At 37.4% G+C, this 16,668-nt stretch overlaps 1 protein-coding gene and 1 long non-coding RNA gene across 4 annotated transcripts in view; one reads left to right on the top strand and one right to left on the bottom strand.

Annotated features, from left to right (window-relative positions):
* The first annotated feature begins 2 nt into the window (after positions 1–2).
* Positions 3–12,571, top strand: LOC148043803 (uncharacterized). Of its 2 annotated transcripts, XR_015697869.1 has the most exons (4): positions 3–330; positions 2,800–2,920; positions 8,813–8,924; positions 12,237–12,571. It is a non-coding gene; the product is annotated as an uncharacterized LOC148043803 (long non-coding RNA). The 2 variants fall into 2 exon arrangements; XR_015697868.1 differs by lacking the exons at positions 2,800–2,920; positions 8,813–8,924 and having other exon boundaries at positions 70–330.
* SGMS2 (sphingomyelin synthase 2) overlaps positions 10,574–16,668 on the bottom strand; it is a 37,008-nt gene continuing 30,913 nt past the window's right edge. For both annotated transcript variants that reach the window (XM_087724188.1, XM_087724189.1), the window contains 3 exons: positions 16,313–16,466; positions 12,901–13,067; positions 10,574–12,436 (listed from right to left, as the gene is read on the bottom strand). In XM_087724188.1, the coding sequence (XP_087580314.1) occupies positions 12,233–12,436; positions 12,901–13,067; positions 16,313–16,466 (525 nt within the window). In that variant the 3' untranslated portion in view covers positions 10,574–12,232. The remainder of the gene's footprint in view (positions 12,437–12,900; positions 13,068–16,312; positions 16,467–16,668) is intronic.

Genomic DNA, 16,668 nt, shown 5'->3' with positions numbered 1-16,668 from the left:
CGCCCGCTACTACACAATCCTCTTATCCTCCGGGCTATTGTGGACGCGCCTTCGCTTCTGCCGGCCAGTTGCAGCAGCTCCTCCTTTGATTGGCTGCCTGCGGGGAAGAAAGGAGCAATGACAGCTCGCTGGAAACTCCCCCGAGCCCGTGACGTAGTGAGTCATAGCGGGGTTGGGGCTGTCCCCCCTGCTCTGATCTGCCGGAGCTGGAGCGCCGCACGGCTCGCCCGGGATGCGGCGCGGGTGTTTTGCAGCACGGAAACCGGGACCGCTGGAACGGTGCTTTTTAGAAAGGCCGTGCAATGCAGCGGTAGCAGTTGGCACTGATGGGCACGTAGCGGCCCGCGGAGACCAAGCGGGTCTGCGAAATTGGGGGGTAGACACACACAAACACACACACACACAGACCTGCCTCCTCTTCACCACAGAAATAGAAACCAGGAAAATTGATCCTTCTTTAAAAGCGCTTTTGGTCAGGTGGGAAAAGAGAAAGGGAAATGCCAAATCGGTGTTTTGTTCTTTTATTAGCATAAATATAAATGCAGTACAAATGGGATATGGCCTTTTTCATCGAAACAAATATTGACTTCCTGGTCATTAATCATTTCCCTAGGCTCCAATGCTGTGTTTGCCCAACACTGTTAACAAGGCAGTTGCCATAGCACCAGCCCGTTTTTGGCTCAGTGTAGTAGACAAACACGGAAATAGAGTTATTATGAGTACATAAACTCTTGGTAAAAATGCAAGTATAGCCATACCCTAATTAGATCCTTGTTCACTAAATATTACAGAAGAATCTTTTTAAGTGTTCAGGCCCAGCTATTAGCTAAAGCGCCGCACGTTTTGCTAATAGCTTTAACACATTCCACATTTTGGCTTTATCTACCCAGTTAAAAAGGGACGTGGTGGCTCAGTGGCTAAGGCGCTGAGCTTGTTGATCAGAAAGGTCTGCAGTTCGGCAATTCAAATCCCTAGCGCTGCGTAATGGAGTGAGCTCCCGTTACTTGTCCCAGCTTCTGCCAACCTAGCATTTCGAAAGCATGTAAAAATGCAAATAGAAAAAATAGGAACCAACTTTGGTGGAAAGGTAACAGTGTTCCATGTGCCTTTGGCATTTAGTCATGCCGGCCACATGATCACAGAGACGTCTTCGGACAGCGCTGGTTCTTCGCCTTTGAAACGGAGATGAGCACTGCCACCTAGAATCAGAAACAATTAGCACATATGTGCAAGGGGAACCTTTTTACCAGTTAAAGGCTTTCGTGTGGCTAATAAAGGAATAATAAATCTCTTTCTTAAATTCCGCAGCTGTCTATTAGTCATCCTAGGCTAGTAAAGTTTTTAGTAGCAGATTTTTGGAAGGATATGTCTACAGCATAATCTAAGGTGACCAGATCTTAACATTGGTAAAGAGGGACATCATTGGAGGGGGGGGGGGTTGTTTGATTATTATTTTTTTTAAAATCAGGACTTTTTTAAAACACTGTGGGACGTGGGACAAATTGTTCAAAAGTGGGACTGGTCACCTTACTAATCACCATTAGGTGCAATGATGATTGTTATCCATAAGCAGACAGAATGATTTTATGGAATCCAAGCAAATGTCTTGCAAAAGAAATGTGTGCAGTGGGTTTATCCATTATTAACTAAAATGATTGCTAATTAACATTGTTTTTAGAAATCAACCACAGACTGCACCATCAACAAATTGGTTTTGCCCAACAGCCCAAGCTAAATGTGTGTGTTAGGACTTGTGAGGTAATCCAGACAAGAAGGACAATCAAGAATACTAACCCTATATTGTAAGGTTTCCGTAACGAAACCATGCGTGTCTCAAAGTACTTCTCCCACCCCTCACTTTTATTCTCCCCAAATCCTGGGATTCTGAGGTGCTTCTCCCTTCTCCTTCAGACTCAAATATGATTTATTAAACCGTTGCCTAGGCTGAAGCTCTTGTGTCTCCCACCTATTACAGTCTCTTTATGATCAGAGAGTGAATTAAATATTGTGTGCTTGTGTTTTAGCCCAGCGGCAGAAGCATACAACCTGAAGGCTACAGAAAGTTTTGCAAAGTATGTGAAGGGCTGCATTCTAGGAGTACGTGACTGGAACATGTACTGGCCCTGAGTTTGAACAATAATATTACTGTCTAAGCTTTTGCAAGGCTTAAAACATCAAATAAGTCCCCATTGAAGCAAAGCCAAATCTTTCAGCTAGTTGAAATTCCTGCTACCCCATTTAGATGGAATTTTGGGTGCCACAGAATATACAGCCCTGAGAGTGCAGGTTGCAGCTCCCCCCCCATCCCCCAGCCTAATATGTTGTGCAAAGACAACCCATGTAAATTATTAATGATTCAGGGTCTGTATCTGGAAGCAGTTTTTTTTTATGTTGTGCTCTGAAATACACTGGCTTTCAGTTTATTTCTATTACAATCTTATTAGAATAAAATAAGACATATTTATCCCAGTGCTTGTTTGTTGACTGTAGAAGATGCATGGAGTTTGGCTACCCTGAAGGGAACTATTATTAGCATAAGCATTATACATTTCTAAACTGAAATGAAATGAAATAAAATAGTGGCATTTGCAGGTTTAATTTTAAGGATGTGGAGGAGGGTAGGTCCATCAGGTCAAAGGTTACTTAATCTATGAGGAAATGAAGAATACAGTTAATTTATTTTAAAATATAGTACACCATATGTATTTTTCCACAGGCATTTTGTTTTGTAAGTACACTTGGCATTGCAATCTATTTCAGCTCACTGAAATAGATTTCATTTGCTCTTATATCATTTAGTGATTGTAAAACCTTCTGTAAATGACAAAATCCGGATATTAAAAACCATGTGAGTCTGAAAAACAGATACAGGAAACAGGAAGTTTCTTGAAGTCACAACCCTTCTGTAACCTTTGCAAAGGTCTACTATTTTTATCATTATTATTTTTTTAAAAAAAAAACATTTTCTTATTATGTTAAATAAGTTATGAACTGGAGTAAAATTTGCACTTTGGTCGGAGAATTTGTTTCAAGGTCCCAGAAACGGCCTAGGTGCCATCTATTCTGATAACACACTTATGTGTATTACTGTGAAATACACACAATCCTAACGAATACAGTATGGGGACAGGTTGTGCATTTTGTCTGAATTTGATTTACATGGCAGCAGAATCTTCTTTTAGGGAGTAATTGGGAATAGAAGAGTATCTTGGAGAAAAGATACTGAGAAACATATAAGTAAGTATGCAAGTATACATGGACCTGATAAGAGGATGGGGTATGTATTGGGATGGGGCATGTATTTGGGATGGGACATCTATTGGTAACATGATGGCCACAAGTGTTAGTGTGTGTGCTATGCCTGCAACAAAAGGATACTGACAGCTTTCCAAAATAAACTACTAATTTAGTAATAAAGCTGGCTGGTATGTTGCCAGTTTTGGAGGTAAGACAAGAGTTATTGCCATTTTGCTGGTGAGCAGGATAGGGAAGATGCCTAGGCCATTGCACAAAATTATATGATAGCAGTGGAGGCCTAGGGACAGCCCCTTGAGGCCAGCATTAGGTTCCTATTGTCCACAGTATAGGCATGCTAAGTATAATACAATCTTGCCACATATGTTCTAATTTATAGCAACTGGTATGCAGTGCATTCTTATAGTCAGTTAAATACATGGACATGACCAATAGCCTTTGGTCCTTTCTCTGTTATAAAAGCAACCCATAGAAATAAATTATGTCCTGTTACTTTGAATCTATAGGACATTAAGATTATTTATAGGTCATGTCCTTTTTTTGTTTTGAGCACCATGATAATTGATTGTCATATATCAATTTTTATTTTGTCCCATTCTGTACATCACTTTATTATACATAAAAATCACTTAAACTATCTTCATTTTGTTTCCTTCACTAACCTGTTGTTAAAATTCTGCAAAATATCCATTTTTAAGTTGCATTGACCAAATAATATGGATAATATTTCCAATATAATTGCATATTAGATACTCTAAAAGCAGTTTTTTAAAAATATTATACTTTATTAAAGAAACACATACATACAGAATAACATTTAAAATAATTAACATTTAATTAATATTAATATTAACATTTAAAAATAATTTTAAAATAGATTAAAATATGGTAGCAATTACATTAAATTACAAATTTAGACCAGTTTAAAAATGAGATTTCCTAAAAGATTGTGAAAACTTTATGCTAGTACTGATCTCTTTTTTTAAATGTTACAAGCCAAGATTTCTTGATTTAGAATACTTGAATATGTTAAGTTAAATAAGTTATATATGTAGACAAGAATTCTTAGATTAAATATAGAATGTTTTGATACATAGATAATAACTAAAAAGTTATATAGTACTCAGCTGTCAAATTCTGGCAAAGTCTGATTAGCTTCAATAGTTAAGTCCCTATGCAAAATTATGTGTCTTTTCATTTGAAGGCTCCCTTTTTTTATAATATTGATGATACTAAAATTGATTGTAATAGTTATCAATTGTTTTATTCCATGTCTGTTCTGGACTTCACATAGTAAATAAATAGTAAATAAAGCTACTACAATATTTACTCAATCAATAGTTTTAAACACTATTATGGCCCATTTTATAAAGTAAGTAATGTTTGTGTAAGTAATAATTTCAGTACTTAAGTCTGATTGTGCATTATAGTTACAGATTTTTAGTACTTTTCATTCAAAAAATTTAAAAACAGTCTTAAGAATGTAAAGTATTCATTTTCAAATATTTTTCTTATGCAATATAGACATATTGACGTAACATAAATACTACAGTAATATGCCGGGACTGCTTCCATCAACCCTCTCAAATCCTCTTAGAAAGATGGTACCAGTTGTTCTCAAGAAAGATCTGTGTCCTTTCTTTAGGATACTTTAAACAAGTTAAGACATTTATGGTTCTTCAAATTTTGTTCAACATCGACCTAATCTCAGTTTATAGCAAATCCTGCCACTGTATTTCAAATTCTATAGTGCTCAAATTACATGTTCTTACTAACCTGTTTTGAAGCAACTGGGCACTGATAGAACACTGATTCAATGTAAGCAAAAAGGTGCAGAGAAAAATACAGAATTATAATCACGAGGATTAGCACCTAATTTTTATAAACATGAATATGAAATTTTGTATTTTTATTTGGTAAAACAATCAAATACCTCAGATGGTTCCTTGCAGTATATACCAAAATGTGTCCAAAGTCCTTTATATAGCTAGGATCCGTGATTTTTAAAAAATCAGCATTTTTTAAAATCTCTATTGATCTAAAAATAAAGAGTTATAGCACCTTCCAAGTACAGTTAAAATTGTATATATCATCTGCTAGTCATCAAATGATTTTTAAAAATATCACCTATTAAGATATCAAGGCAGAAGTTACACAAAGCTTCATCTAATTGTCTCTCTCTCTGTGTGTGTGTCTGTGTGTGTGTGTCTGTGTGTGTGTGTCTGTGTGTGTGTGTGTTTGAGTGTGTGTGTCTGTAATCATTTCCAGTGAAAGTATGGTACCTTCCCAGCATCTCAAGTAATGGTCACTCTTGCTCATGGCTAAAATTTTTGGGGATTGAATTTAGTAGATAATTTACTAGAGTTACAGAAACCCATTTTCTTATTTTTTTTGTACAGGCATCTCCTTCAACTGAGGTTCTGGGAAATTTCCAAGCATATGTAATACTAAATATTTCCCTTTTTTTTTCAAAAGACCAAAGCAAATGCAGAGAGGGATTTAAGCACTGGCTGTCCAATATTATGTCCAGATTATACAGTTTCTAAAGATTGGGGAGCCTTGGTTCTTAATAGGGTTATTCAATTATTTACCAATGTTTCACTGGGAGTTGGGGAACATATTACTACTCTGTTTCCCTGAAAATTTGACATGTTCTGATAATAAGGCCATGCCACATTTTTCTGGTGGGCAAAAATATAAGCCCTCCCCCGCAAAGAAGCCCCCTGGACAACCTCCCCCACCTCTGGTTAGGCAGAGCGCCACTCACCAACCTAGCGGTATCCCGAAGGTGCCAAGCCATAGGATCCGGGGGTGGCAACGGTGAACGCGTTGCTTGGCGCCTTCGGGATACTGCTAGCTAGGTAAGCAGCACTGTGCCCAGCTGAAGGGGGGGGGGTTGCCGGGCAGCTGCTCTCTTCCGAGCAGGCTCCCAAAGAGTCGGGTACAGCCTCAGGGATGAATGGTTGTGTTGCACTGTCACAGCAGCGCAGCACAACAGCCATGAAGCGAACATGCTCACGAGCAGCCACCCGGCAAACCCCCTTTCCAGCCAGGCATAGTGCCACTCACTGACCTAGGAGTATCGCCAAGCTGCATGAGCGCCTGTTCGCCGCCTGGCTCCTGCAGCTTGACACCTTTGGAATGCCAGTGAATGGTGCTCTGCATGGCTGGAGAGGGGTGTTGCACACTCGCTCATGTGCCTCCCAGCCTCACGATAGCCTGGCCCAGGTCTCCCTGCAGAGCTAGGGCACCTCCGCCGCTGCCGCTATCCCAGCATGGCTTTTTTGGTGGCTTCCAAACCGAGTCTTCCAGCGGAAGCTGCCGAAAAAGTGAGTGTGTAACCCTGCTCTCAAGCCATGCAGAGCACCATTCACTGAATGGCGCTTATGGCCGGCTGGAAAGGGGGTTTGCCAGGTGACTGCTTGTGAGCGTGGTTGCTTCATGGCTGCTATGCTGCACTGCTGCGACAGTGCAACACAGCCGTTTGCCCCTGAGGCTGTGCCCAGCTCTTTGGAGCTTGCTCGGAAGAGAGCAGCCGCCCGGCAATCCCAAAACAATAAACCCTCTCCTTAGAATAAGGCCCAACCCATATTTTGTAGGTAAAAAAATAAGATCCTGTCTTATTTTCAGGGAAACATGGTGGTGGTATTATTATTATTAGTATTATTATTATTATTATTATTATTATTATTATTATTATTATTATTATTATTATTCCTCCATCCTATGCATTCTCAAGGCTGTTGAGAGCAAAACAAAAAAAGAGTAGCAAATAATTTCCTGAGAATCTCCTTTAATGTAAGCTCCTCAGGCTACAATCTATATCACTGTTTTCAGAGGACAGCATAGCAAAATTAACTAGCATTCAACCAATGAAGCTGATAGTGCAGAATAGATGTTTGCTCATACAAATCATATAGTTGTTTGTGAGCCATATTTGAGTTTGGATTCCACCCATTTAAAATAATTGTTTAAGCAGACCATGGATAGTGAATTTGCAGATCATAATCCCTGCTGTTTTCTCATGGTTAGTGTGTTTATATAGCCTAGGCTCATAGGTAAGCATGCTAACAAATACAATTATGAGCACATAATGTGCTCTGCGGCCAAAATAAACCATTCTATTACTTAACAGGATGGATGGTTCTTCTAATATGCTAAATTGTGGCTATATATCCCATAGTATGTTAAGCCACAATTGCAAATCTAGAGCAGATGTGCAAATCTTATTTGTATATAGGCTATATATTTCTCCTCCTGAGAAACTCCCCAAAGACATAAAATGATGAGTAGCAATGGCAAAAATACAACTATTACTCCTAATAAATAAAATTCTTTAAAATGCAAAAATCACATTTTTTATTTTAGTCTTTAAGGTCTACAACAGAAAATATATTAAAGCTGAAAGATACTGAACAGTAGGGAAATAAATGCCTTCCATAGAGATGATATAGTATATACACCAGGGTTTAGTATTCAACATATTAAAGATATTTACTGCTAGCTACCTGTTTCAGGTTACCAAGGATAGGAACAAAAGCAGCAAACATAAATATATATGTACATATAGTGGTAGAAACAGCTATGGCTTCTATTAAAATCTTTTAATAGCATTTGTGTATGTCTACAAAAACAAGCTCACTTAAGGCCATTCAAATCAGGCTTAACCTTGCTTAATATACTGAGCTGGGTTGCATATTATTCTTCCTGAATTAGGTTGCTATAATCACCTGAAAGCACCTGAATGGATAAGCACCTAAAATAGTACTATTTAAAAAATGCTGTCAGCAGCTCTTCACTAGTACCACTGATTATTAAAAAAAAAACATACCTAACAAAATATATTCAACCGAAACTGCAGTTATATGGCTACCTGCCAAGTGGACACATTTGTTTAAAGAATAATCTCTAAAAAGAGGTAGAAACTACTAAAAAGATGAACTGCATCAAAATAAAAATTTTAAATGTGCCAAATTCCTTTTTTAAAATCTTCGCATATATATCACAATCTTTCTACATTGTTACCCATCTAAATCCACTGTTTAATATTTTCAAATCCCATTTCAAGTGGATTTAAGATCTGCCTTTGGTTTTAAATCTAAATGTTTTAGTATAGTCCAGACTAAAATATTAACCATTATATTTTATATTTCAATTTCTTGTACTAAGTTGCTCATTAAACTGTCTTATCCTTCTATTGTATTTCAGCTATTAGTCATTTTCAAAATTTTCCCATTAGGGTTAGGGTTAGAAATCAGGCCTTCACAAGCTGTAATCTTTTGGCTGGGGCATCAACTAGGTTTTCTTTTGTAGGATAACTAAGGATAAGATGTATGTATGTATGTATGTATGTATGTATGTACGTACATACATACATACACATACATATATGCTTCTTAAAATTATTTTTTCTCATGGTTAATCATTGTCCAAAGGATAATGTTTAAATCCTTTCCTTCAGGCAGAGTATTTGTTTTTTTAGAGTACTAATTGGCAAGATGGTACAAACCTGCAGAGTTAATAAAGTTTATCATTAATATATTATTATTTATTATAGTTATCTGAAACAACTGAATAGCCACAGATTGTTTATCCCATCCCAGAGATTTCCTTCATAGGGGCTATTTCTGAACATAACAACTTTATGTGCTCAAGAAAAAGAATAGAAAGTAAGAACTCAACATTTCTCATATTTATATTTCTATTAGTTTTTAAAGGTAACTTCAGGGGGATTTGTTTTTCTCTGTGCATTTTATGAAACACAGTACTATATTAATCTTGAAGACCAGATTTCCCCCTATGTTATCTTTAAAATGATAGGATTGTTTTAAATTCACCAAAAATTAATGAAGATAGGGTTTCTTTGTTAGTGATGTGTACTGATTTGTTTTTAAAATACTTTAATGGTGCTTAACAAGAAAAATTGTTTAAAGATGATGATGAAAGCTGCTGTATGACATTTTTTTCCTTCAAAATCATTGCCCATAAAACCAAGGAGAACATATGCCTTAGGTTCTCTAGATTTTTTTTCAACAACAATTTCAAATGTATCTTTTTCATTCGAAGGGGCTTTCTCTGGACCATTCTTTAACTGCCATATAATAAGACAAATTTATTTATTTATAAAATTTAGAGAAAAGTGCATGATTGGGGAATTCCAATCTGTTTTGCCAATAAGAAAGTTTCAAATGTTGACAGTACAATGGCTGTGATGCGGGAACACTGATAGTCATAAAAATGACTCTCATTAAAGGAGAAGATGTCTACAAGGAAATTATTAGTGTCCACACATGGGACTCCTAGGCCATGAACAATGTTCTCAAACTCAGTAGTCTGTTTCCACCTCAAACTTCTGTATCAGTGATTCTCAACCTTTCTTCACTATAGATCAGGGATAAAATTCAGCAGGTTTTGAAGAACCAGTAATGGAAATTTTGAGTAGTTTGGAGAACTGGCAAATACCGCCTCTGGCTGGCCCCAGAGTGGGGTAGGAATGGAGATTTTGCAATATCCTTACCCCAGGAGTCGGGAGGGAACGGGGATTTTGCAGTATATATTTCCAAACTCCAGCTGTTGTGTCCTATTAAGATAAAGCTAAAAACAAATTTATCTGTATTTTAAGTTCTGAATTTGAATTTTTCATTTTGTTAGTAACATCTATGTTCTGACTAAAAGATGTAGTTTTCCATGTGATATAGATATCCTGGTTCTAGTGAAGAAAATTAACCCATAATAAAGCATTTGACTTGAATATCACACTTTATCTATGATTAGATTATATTGTTTGCTACATCAGAATTTGTGATCTTCTGAAAATTAATTCTATATGACCTTGTATAACAATAGCTATGTTAATCTATGAAAACAAAAAATCAGAAGGAAACTGGTAGCACCTTTTCTAGTTAACAAATTTTAGAGAAAAACAACAGCTTTCAGAAAATTTTCACCAAACTCCATCTTTTTTTAAATTTGACCTTACAAATGTTTAAATGTCAACTTTTCTAATTGATTTCCTCTTATGTAGTTATAAACTTCAAAATATTTAAAAGTTATATTAATTAAAGCAAATGTGAATAGTGGTTTTCTGAATATTGCCTTTACTGACATATTATGAAAGCATAGTATACTATGGACAAATACAATCTATTTAATTGCTATGGGTTGTAATTCTAGTAACATAGTTTGGTTTTTAAGCCAAACTGAACAAAAGTAGTGGGCCATGTAAATTTTTGTGTGCATGAGCTTAATAAATACTTCAGGTGTTATATTATAAACAGAGACTTGGTTCAAACAAATAAACCTTGAAAACAAGAAGATATCAGATTGGCCATGTGACCATTTAATAATAAATAGTGTTAGGTAATAGTGAAACAAAATATTCAGTGGAAAAACTTTAGCATAACAACTCAAATGCCAAAGGAAAGCAAAAAAGATATTCATCAGTAAATGCATCATATCTATCTCAATGTTTTAGTGAATGCAATTTTAAAAAAAAACATTGAAAAATTATTTTCAAGACACCATTTAGATGACACTAAAGCCAGGAAGTATGAATTGCTGTTCTTCTTGATCTGAAATGCTTATTTCAATTTATTATTTTTTAATGCATTGTATTGAATGTTCATGTGCATATGTATTTCAGTAACCACCACAACAGAATATTGACAATTCTACTGCTATTTTGCGCAGAAGGCATTTTAAGCCAGGAGAGGCTTTCATTAGCAGAATTATAATTGTTGTTTTCCCCTTTTCCCTGAAGGCTTCTGTATCACTCTCAAGCTGTTCTCAAAGGGAACTTAATGAGCTAGGTTAAATCTGGGGGAAAGGCAAAAAAGGCAGAAGGGAAGCACCAAATTCATTTATTTTCCTTTTCTGGAAAGAAGAACCTCAAAGGATCTTGTCCACAGATAGATATAGACTGGTTACAACCGCTTCAAAATTTTGAGGTGCTGTTTCAGTGCTGAAAATTTTTATTAGACCACTATCTTTACTAAGTGATATACTATCTTTTCAGTTGTTGTCTGAAGGATGGTCAATATTTGCTGTGATTGCAGACTCACCATATAATTCATCTATTGAGCATTAACTGTTAATGTTAATGTTCAAAAAATGTTCCCAGTACATCTGCCGCAAAGTCATGCAAACTAATTGACCAGTAGAAAATAAATAATCCTTTTGACATATGTATGTTATTTTAACAATAAATTAGTTTACCTCTTCTCTTTTAGGACATTGAGGACATTAGTAGACATTATTTCTAGCTTACAGTATCATCAGGTAAAATAGGTTTTATTTCCATATATAAAATTACCACATTAAAAAAAAGTTAACAGAGAATAGCATGTACTGGTACATACAGTGAACTGGTAGATACAGTGGCATTATGGGATCATAATATAATTCATTCCCATAAAAGAATATAAAAGATCACATTCTGTTCTGGTTTTACCAGTTATATGTAACAGGCCTTATATATGCACCAGTTGGATTTAACACCTCTACCTGCTAATTTCTGTCACTCTCAGCTTGAGAGACCAGTATTGTGCATTTTACTTTTTTTTTGCTCATCGAACTGCAGAAATCTGAAGCTGATATTTTGTTTCAGAGTTTCTGTGGGTGAATGATATTTAACAACAGATGGTGTGATGTGTACTTTGGCACCTCTTAATCTCATTAAGAAGTCAACATCCTGGTTCTTTTTCTCAGGAAGTATTATATTGGCACTGCAGTGTCATCAAATGCCAATGTCTACTAATACTGAAGAGTGGGATGAAACTGTACAATATGAGTATTAAAAAAATTACCAAGGGATAGCTATTATTTTCTAATGGCTACAAAAGTCTTTTCTCAGATCAATTGCACAGAGTCTGTTCCACTTCTTCAATAAACAATCTAAGTCATCTTGAGAGCTTTGGTTATAGCATAAGTGTTTTGGTAAAAAGGAAAAATAATATGAATGTTTTTGCCTTCATCTTCTTCAGGTGGATTTTTCATTGTCCTCTCCCATTTTCTGCACACGGGAATATTTTTTGCAGGAAGACTTGAAACAACCAGGAGGCCATGTTATTGGCCATGAGAAACTGCAAGGAACTGAACCTTGTATGTTCTTCTCAAAGAAATTGAATATTGGATACCACCATGCTCGAGACAGAAAGTTAGTCTGTGATGATATTTTCAAGTTCTGTATTAAGAAAAAAAATATTAAAATCATGTTTAGATTGCATTTAGTTACAGCCACCAGAAATATTCTTTTCCTTAAACTGAAAGCACTGTCACTGTATCATCTGTTTGGTTAAAGTCTGTTTAACACAACAAACTACTGTAAATGTATTCTTTTCTCACCTACTATTGGAAATTATTGTGTAAAATTTTAAGGTCCTGCTTTGGTAAAAAAAAGGAATATTTAGCCCTCTTTGTATTGCTGCTTTCCTGTGAAGAGCTCAAAGAGCTACTTGCTTGATGCTTGGCATTTCTGAGCAACTGAGCTTAGTTATGACCTTCTTAATTTCATATATGTTGCTCCTGATAATTACTTTATGCACTTTGGCTTATGGTTGAACATATGCATATGGTTGAACATATATATCTCAAGCCCAACATTTAAAATTCATTTTAACATTTAAAGTTGGCACGCATGCTCCTTACCTTTTCGTTAGCCATTGCATGATACCACCAGAAGAGCCTAGTTGTGATAAAATAAGCAATGACAACATCTACAGTGTAATGCTCATGTCCTACCAGGATACAGATTATTCCAGCAACACTCATACACCAGCAAATCAAGTGATACCACCAGAAGTGACGAGGTGAATCTGTACAAAAAAATCATATAAAACATGGACAATAATATTCTATTCTGGAGACTACAGTTCAAAATTACAGTTGTAATCAAGAATCTTACCAGGTGACTGGAGAAGGACAAATAGTGTTGCTATCTTCAACACTGGGAAAAGGGAGACCTAAGTAATTATAGGCACAACCAAATATGTATATGCATAAATGTGTGTATATGCATGCGTGTGCACACACACTTCTGAAATAGGTTAGTATGTATGTATGTATGTATGTATGTATTTAATTAATTAATTAATTAATTAATTAATTAATTAACTTGTATGCCGCCCACTCTCGGAAGATTCAGGGCGGCTTACAAATAATAAGGGAAAGGGGAATATAAAAATAAAAAACAACAGTTAAAAATTTAACAACATTCATAACACAAGATGGGGCTGGATAATTCAACAGCCCCAGTCCTGCTGAAACAGCCAGGTCTTGGTCGCTTTGCGGAAGGCCGGAAGGTAGTGAGAGTCTGGATCTCAATGGGGAGATCGTTCCATAGGGCTGGAGCAGCAACAGAGAAGGCCCACCCCCAGGGGGTTGCCAGCCAACATTGGCCAGCAGATGGAATCCAGAGAAGGCCTAGTCTGTGCGATCTAATAGGTCTCAGGGAGGTAACTGGCAGGAGGCGGTCTCTCAGATAGCCAGGTCCGATACCATGTAGGGCTTTAAAAGTAACGACTAGCACCTTGAAGTGTGTCCAGAGCCCAATGGGCAGCCAGTGCAGCTCGCGGAGGATACGTGTAACGTGAGTGTACCTAGGTGTACCCACAATCGCTCGTGCGGCTGCATTCTGGACTAGCTGAAGTCTTCGAACACTCTTCAGGGGCAACCCAATGTAGAGCGCGTTACAGTAATCCAGTCTTGAAGTGATGAGGGCATGAGTGACTATCCAAAGGGCCTCCCGGTCCAGATAGGGTCGCAGTTGGTACACCAGGCGAACCTGGGCAAAGGCCCCTCTGGTCACAGCCGACAAACGATGTTCTAATGTCAGCTGCGGATCCAGGAGGACTCCCAAATTGCGAACCCTCTCTGAGGGGCGTATAATTTCACCCCCCAGGCTAAGAGATGGAATAGCTGGACCATCCTTGGGAGGGAGCATCAATAGCCACTCAGTCTTGTCGGGATTGAGTGCAAGCTTGTTCACTCCCATCCAGACCCTGACAGCCTCCAGGCACTGGCACATCACTTCTACTGCTTCACTGAGTTGGCATGGGGCGGACAGATACAATTGTGTATCATCCGCATATTGATATTTAATCCCGTACCGGCGTATGATCTCACCCAGCGGCTTCATGTAGATGTTAAATAGGAGGGGGGACAGGACTGAACCCTGCGGCACCCCATAATTGAGGGGCCTATGGGTCGATCTCTGCCCTCCGACCAACACCGACTGCGACCTGTCCGAGAGGTAGGAGGAGAACCACCGAAGAACGGTGCCTCCCACTCCTACCTCCTGCAACCATCGCAGAAGGATACCATGGTCGATGGTATCGAAGGCCGCTGAGAGGTCAAGCAGCACTAGGATAGAGGAGTGACCCCTATTCCCTGGCTCGCCAGAGATCATCGATCAGCGCTACCAAAGCAGTTTCCATGCTGTAACCAGGCCTGAAACCGGACTGAAAGGAATCCAGATAATCAGTTTCATCCAAGGACCGCCAGAGTTGAAAGGCCACCACTTTGTCAACAACCTTCCCTACAAACAGAATGTGAGAATTTTGAAAAGAATCCATTGCTTGGCAGCAGCCAGCATGGTCTTATCAAGAAAAACATGCTAAAACAAACTGATTTCTTTTTTTGATAGAATGATCACTTTAGCTATCCAGAGAAATGCCAATAGATAAATTGTACACATGATTTCAGGAATGTAATCAACAAGGTCTTCCATGAAAATCTAGTAGAAATGTCAATGGACTAGCTAGATACAGAGCCAGTTGAACAAATATATCTAACAGGTGTACATTAGTGAATCAGAGCGATTTACTGCAGAGTTTTGTACTATTCAAAGCATGCTACTGGATGATAATATATATTTTAAATGACTCAAACATAGAGGTATAAAACCACTTTAAAGGGCAGTGTCAAGGTTCCAGAGGCATATGACAAGTTGCAACAATAAGTAGAAACCAGCAAGATAAGTCCAGTAAATGGGTAGGAATAAACAAAGGTGTGAGCCTAGGGTGGAAAGGACTACATTTGACAATAGTATGCATGAAAAGGATCCAGGTGGACCATGTGCTGAACTTGAGTCAGCCTAGGATGTGATGCAATTGCAAAACAAAACAAAAAGTGTGGGAGGGGATGGAATGGAATCCTAGGCTGTATCATTAGAAGTATGAAATCAAGCTAACAAGAAGCCATTGTTCTTTCTACTTTGTATTGGTCAGACTGTGCTTAGAATATTGCATCCACCTTTGGGCACCATAGTTTAGAGGACATTCTCAAACATGTCCAAAAAGCAATTAAGATGATGAGGGCCCTGGAATGAAAAACTTAAGAGGAATGATTATAAGCTACACATATGTTCAACCTAGAGAACAGAGGACTGTGGTGATATGATTTTTTAATTCTTAGTGTTTTCCTACAAGCATATGGTCTGCTTTTTTCCAGATCAACTAAATGTACATTCATTGGTTGCACGAGGAATTGTGCCAGGTAATGAGGTTTTAATAGCTGCCAGCTGATGTAAGGTTGTAAACTGTAATCTGTAAGATGATGCAATGAGGATGATTCAGCAATACAGGTATCCCCTGTTTAAGACTCTGGTGGGGTCCACAGAAGTCATTTACTGATTTAAGAGATGTCTATATATATATATAGGTGGCCATTACAGGGTGTTTCTCTCTCTCAACGTGTATCTCATTTCTCTTCTTGTGTCCGTAGCTGAGTGGTAAGGGATTTATCTACTTGTGTTTGTCTGTATATAGTTCTGTACATATAAACCACTGTTAATTGTATAAAGGCGTTGTGTGCTGTGTGCTGTTGTTTGCTCCTGGGTTTATCTCATAATACTAGTCACACTGCCATAACAAATTGACTGACTAGCTTATTGCCCAAACTCGACATCATAGACTGAGAATGACTGGCCCAAAGTTACCCAGAATTAGACATAGACTTTTAAAGGGAGAATACAACTCACAGTCTTCTAGCCTGGTGCTGGCATTAAACATTTTTGTGAAAATATTTTTATTTTTGAAAAAATGCAAATATTGAAACTTACATTCCTTGATAAATAGGTAAGTGAGCGTTAAGATTACAGTGTGTCCACTGAATAGAAAATCTCCACATAAGATATGTGAGCCTGTTATAGACAGACCACCTCCTGAAATTAGTTGCAGAATTCGGTGAACTTTAGCTTGAGAATCACCATTTAGCTAGAATTAAGTAAAAAAAGAGGGGGAATTGTTAAATGGTACATTTGACAGGATAAAACATTTCAACGCAAATTAAAATTAAAATAACAAAATGCATTAAAATACACAAAATAATTTATCTATAACATTTTATAGTATATATGTGAAAATCAGCAAATAGGTTCACAACAGTTAAAAGCCAATGGAGCATCATTAATTATTA

This window comes from Thamnophis sirtalis, unplaced genomic scaffold (assembly GCF_051295495.1).
Source record: "Thamnophis sirtalis isolate CommonGarterSnake01/CBP01778 unplaced genomic scaffold, rThaSir2_p1.2 scaffold_10, whole genome shotgun sequence".
NCBI lineage: Eukaryota > Metazoa > Chordata > Lepidosauria > Squamata > Natricidae > Thamnophis > Thamnophis sirtalis.
The sequence above is the reverse complement of the archived record's forward strand: the minus strand, read 5'-3'. Positions and strand labels throughout refer to the sequence as shown.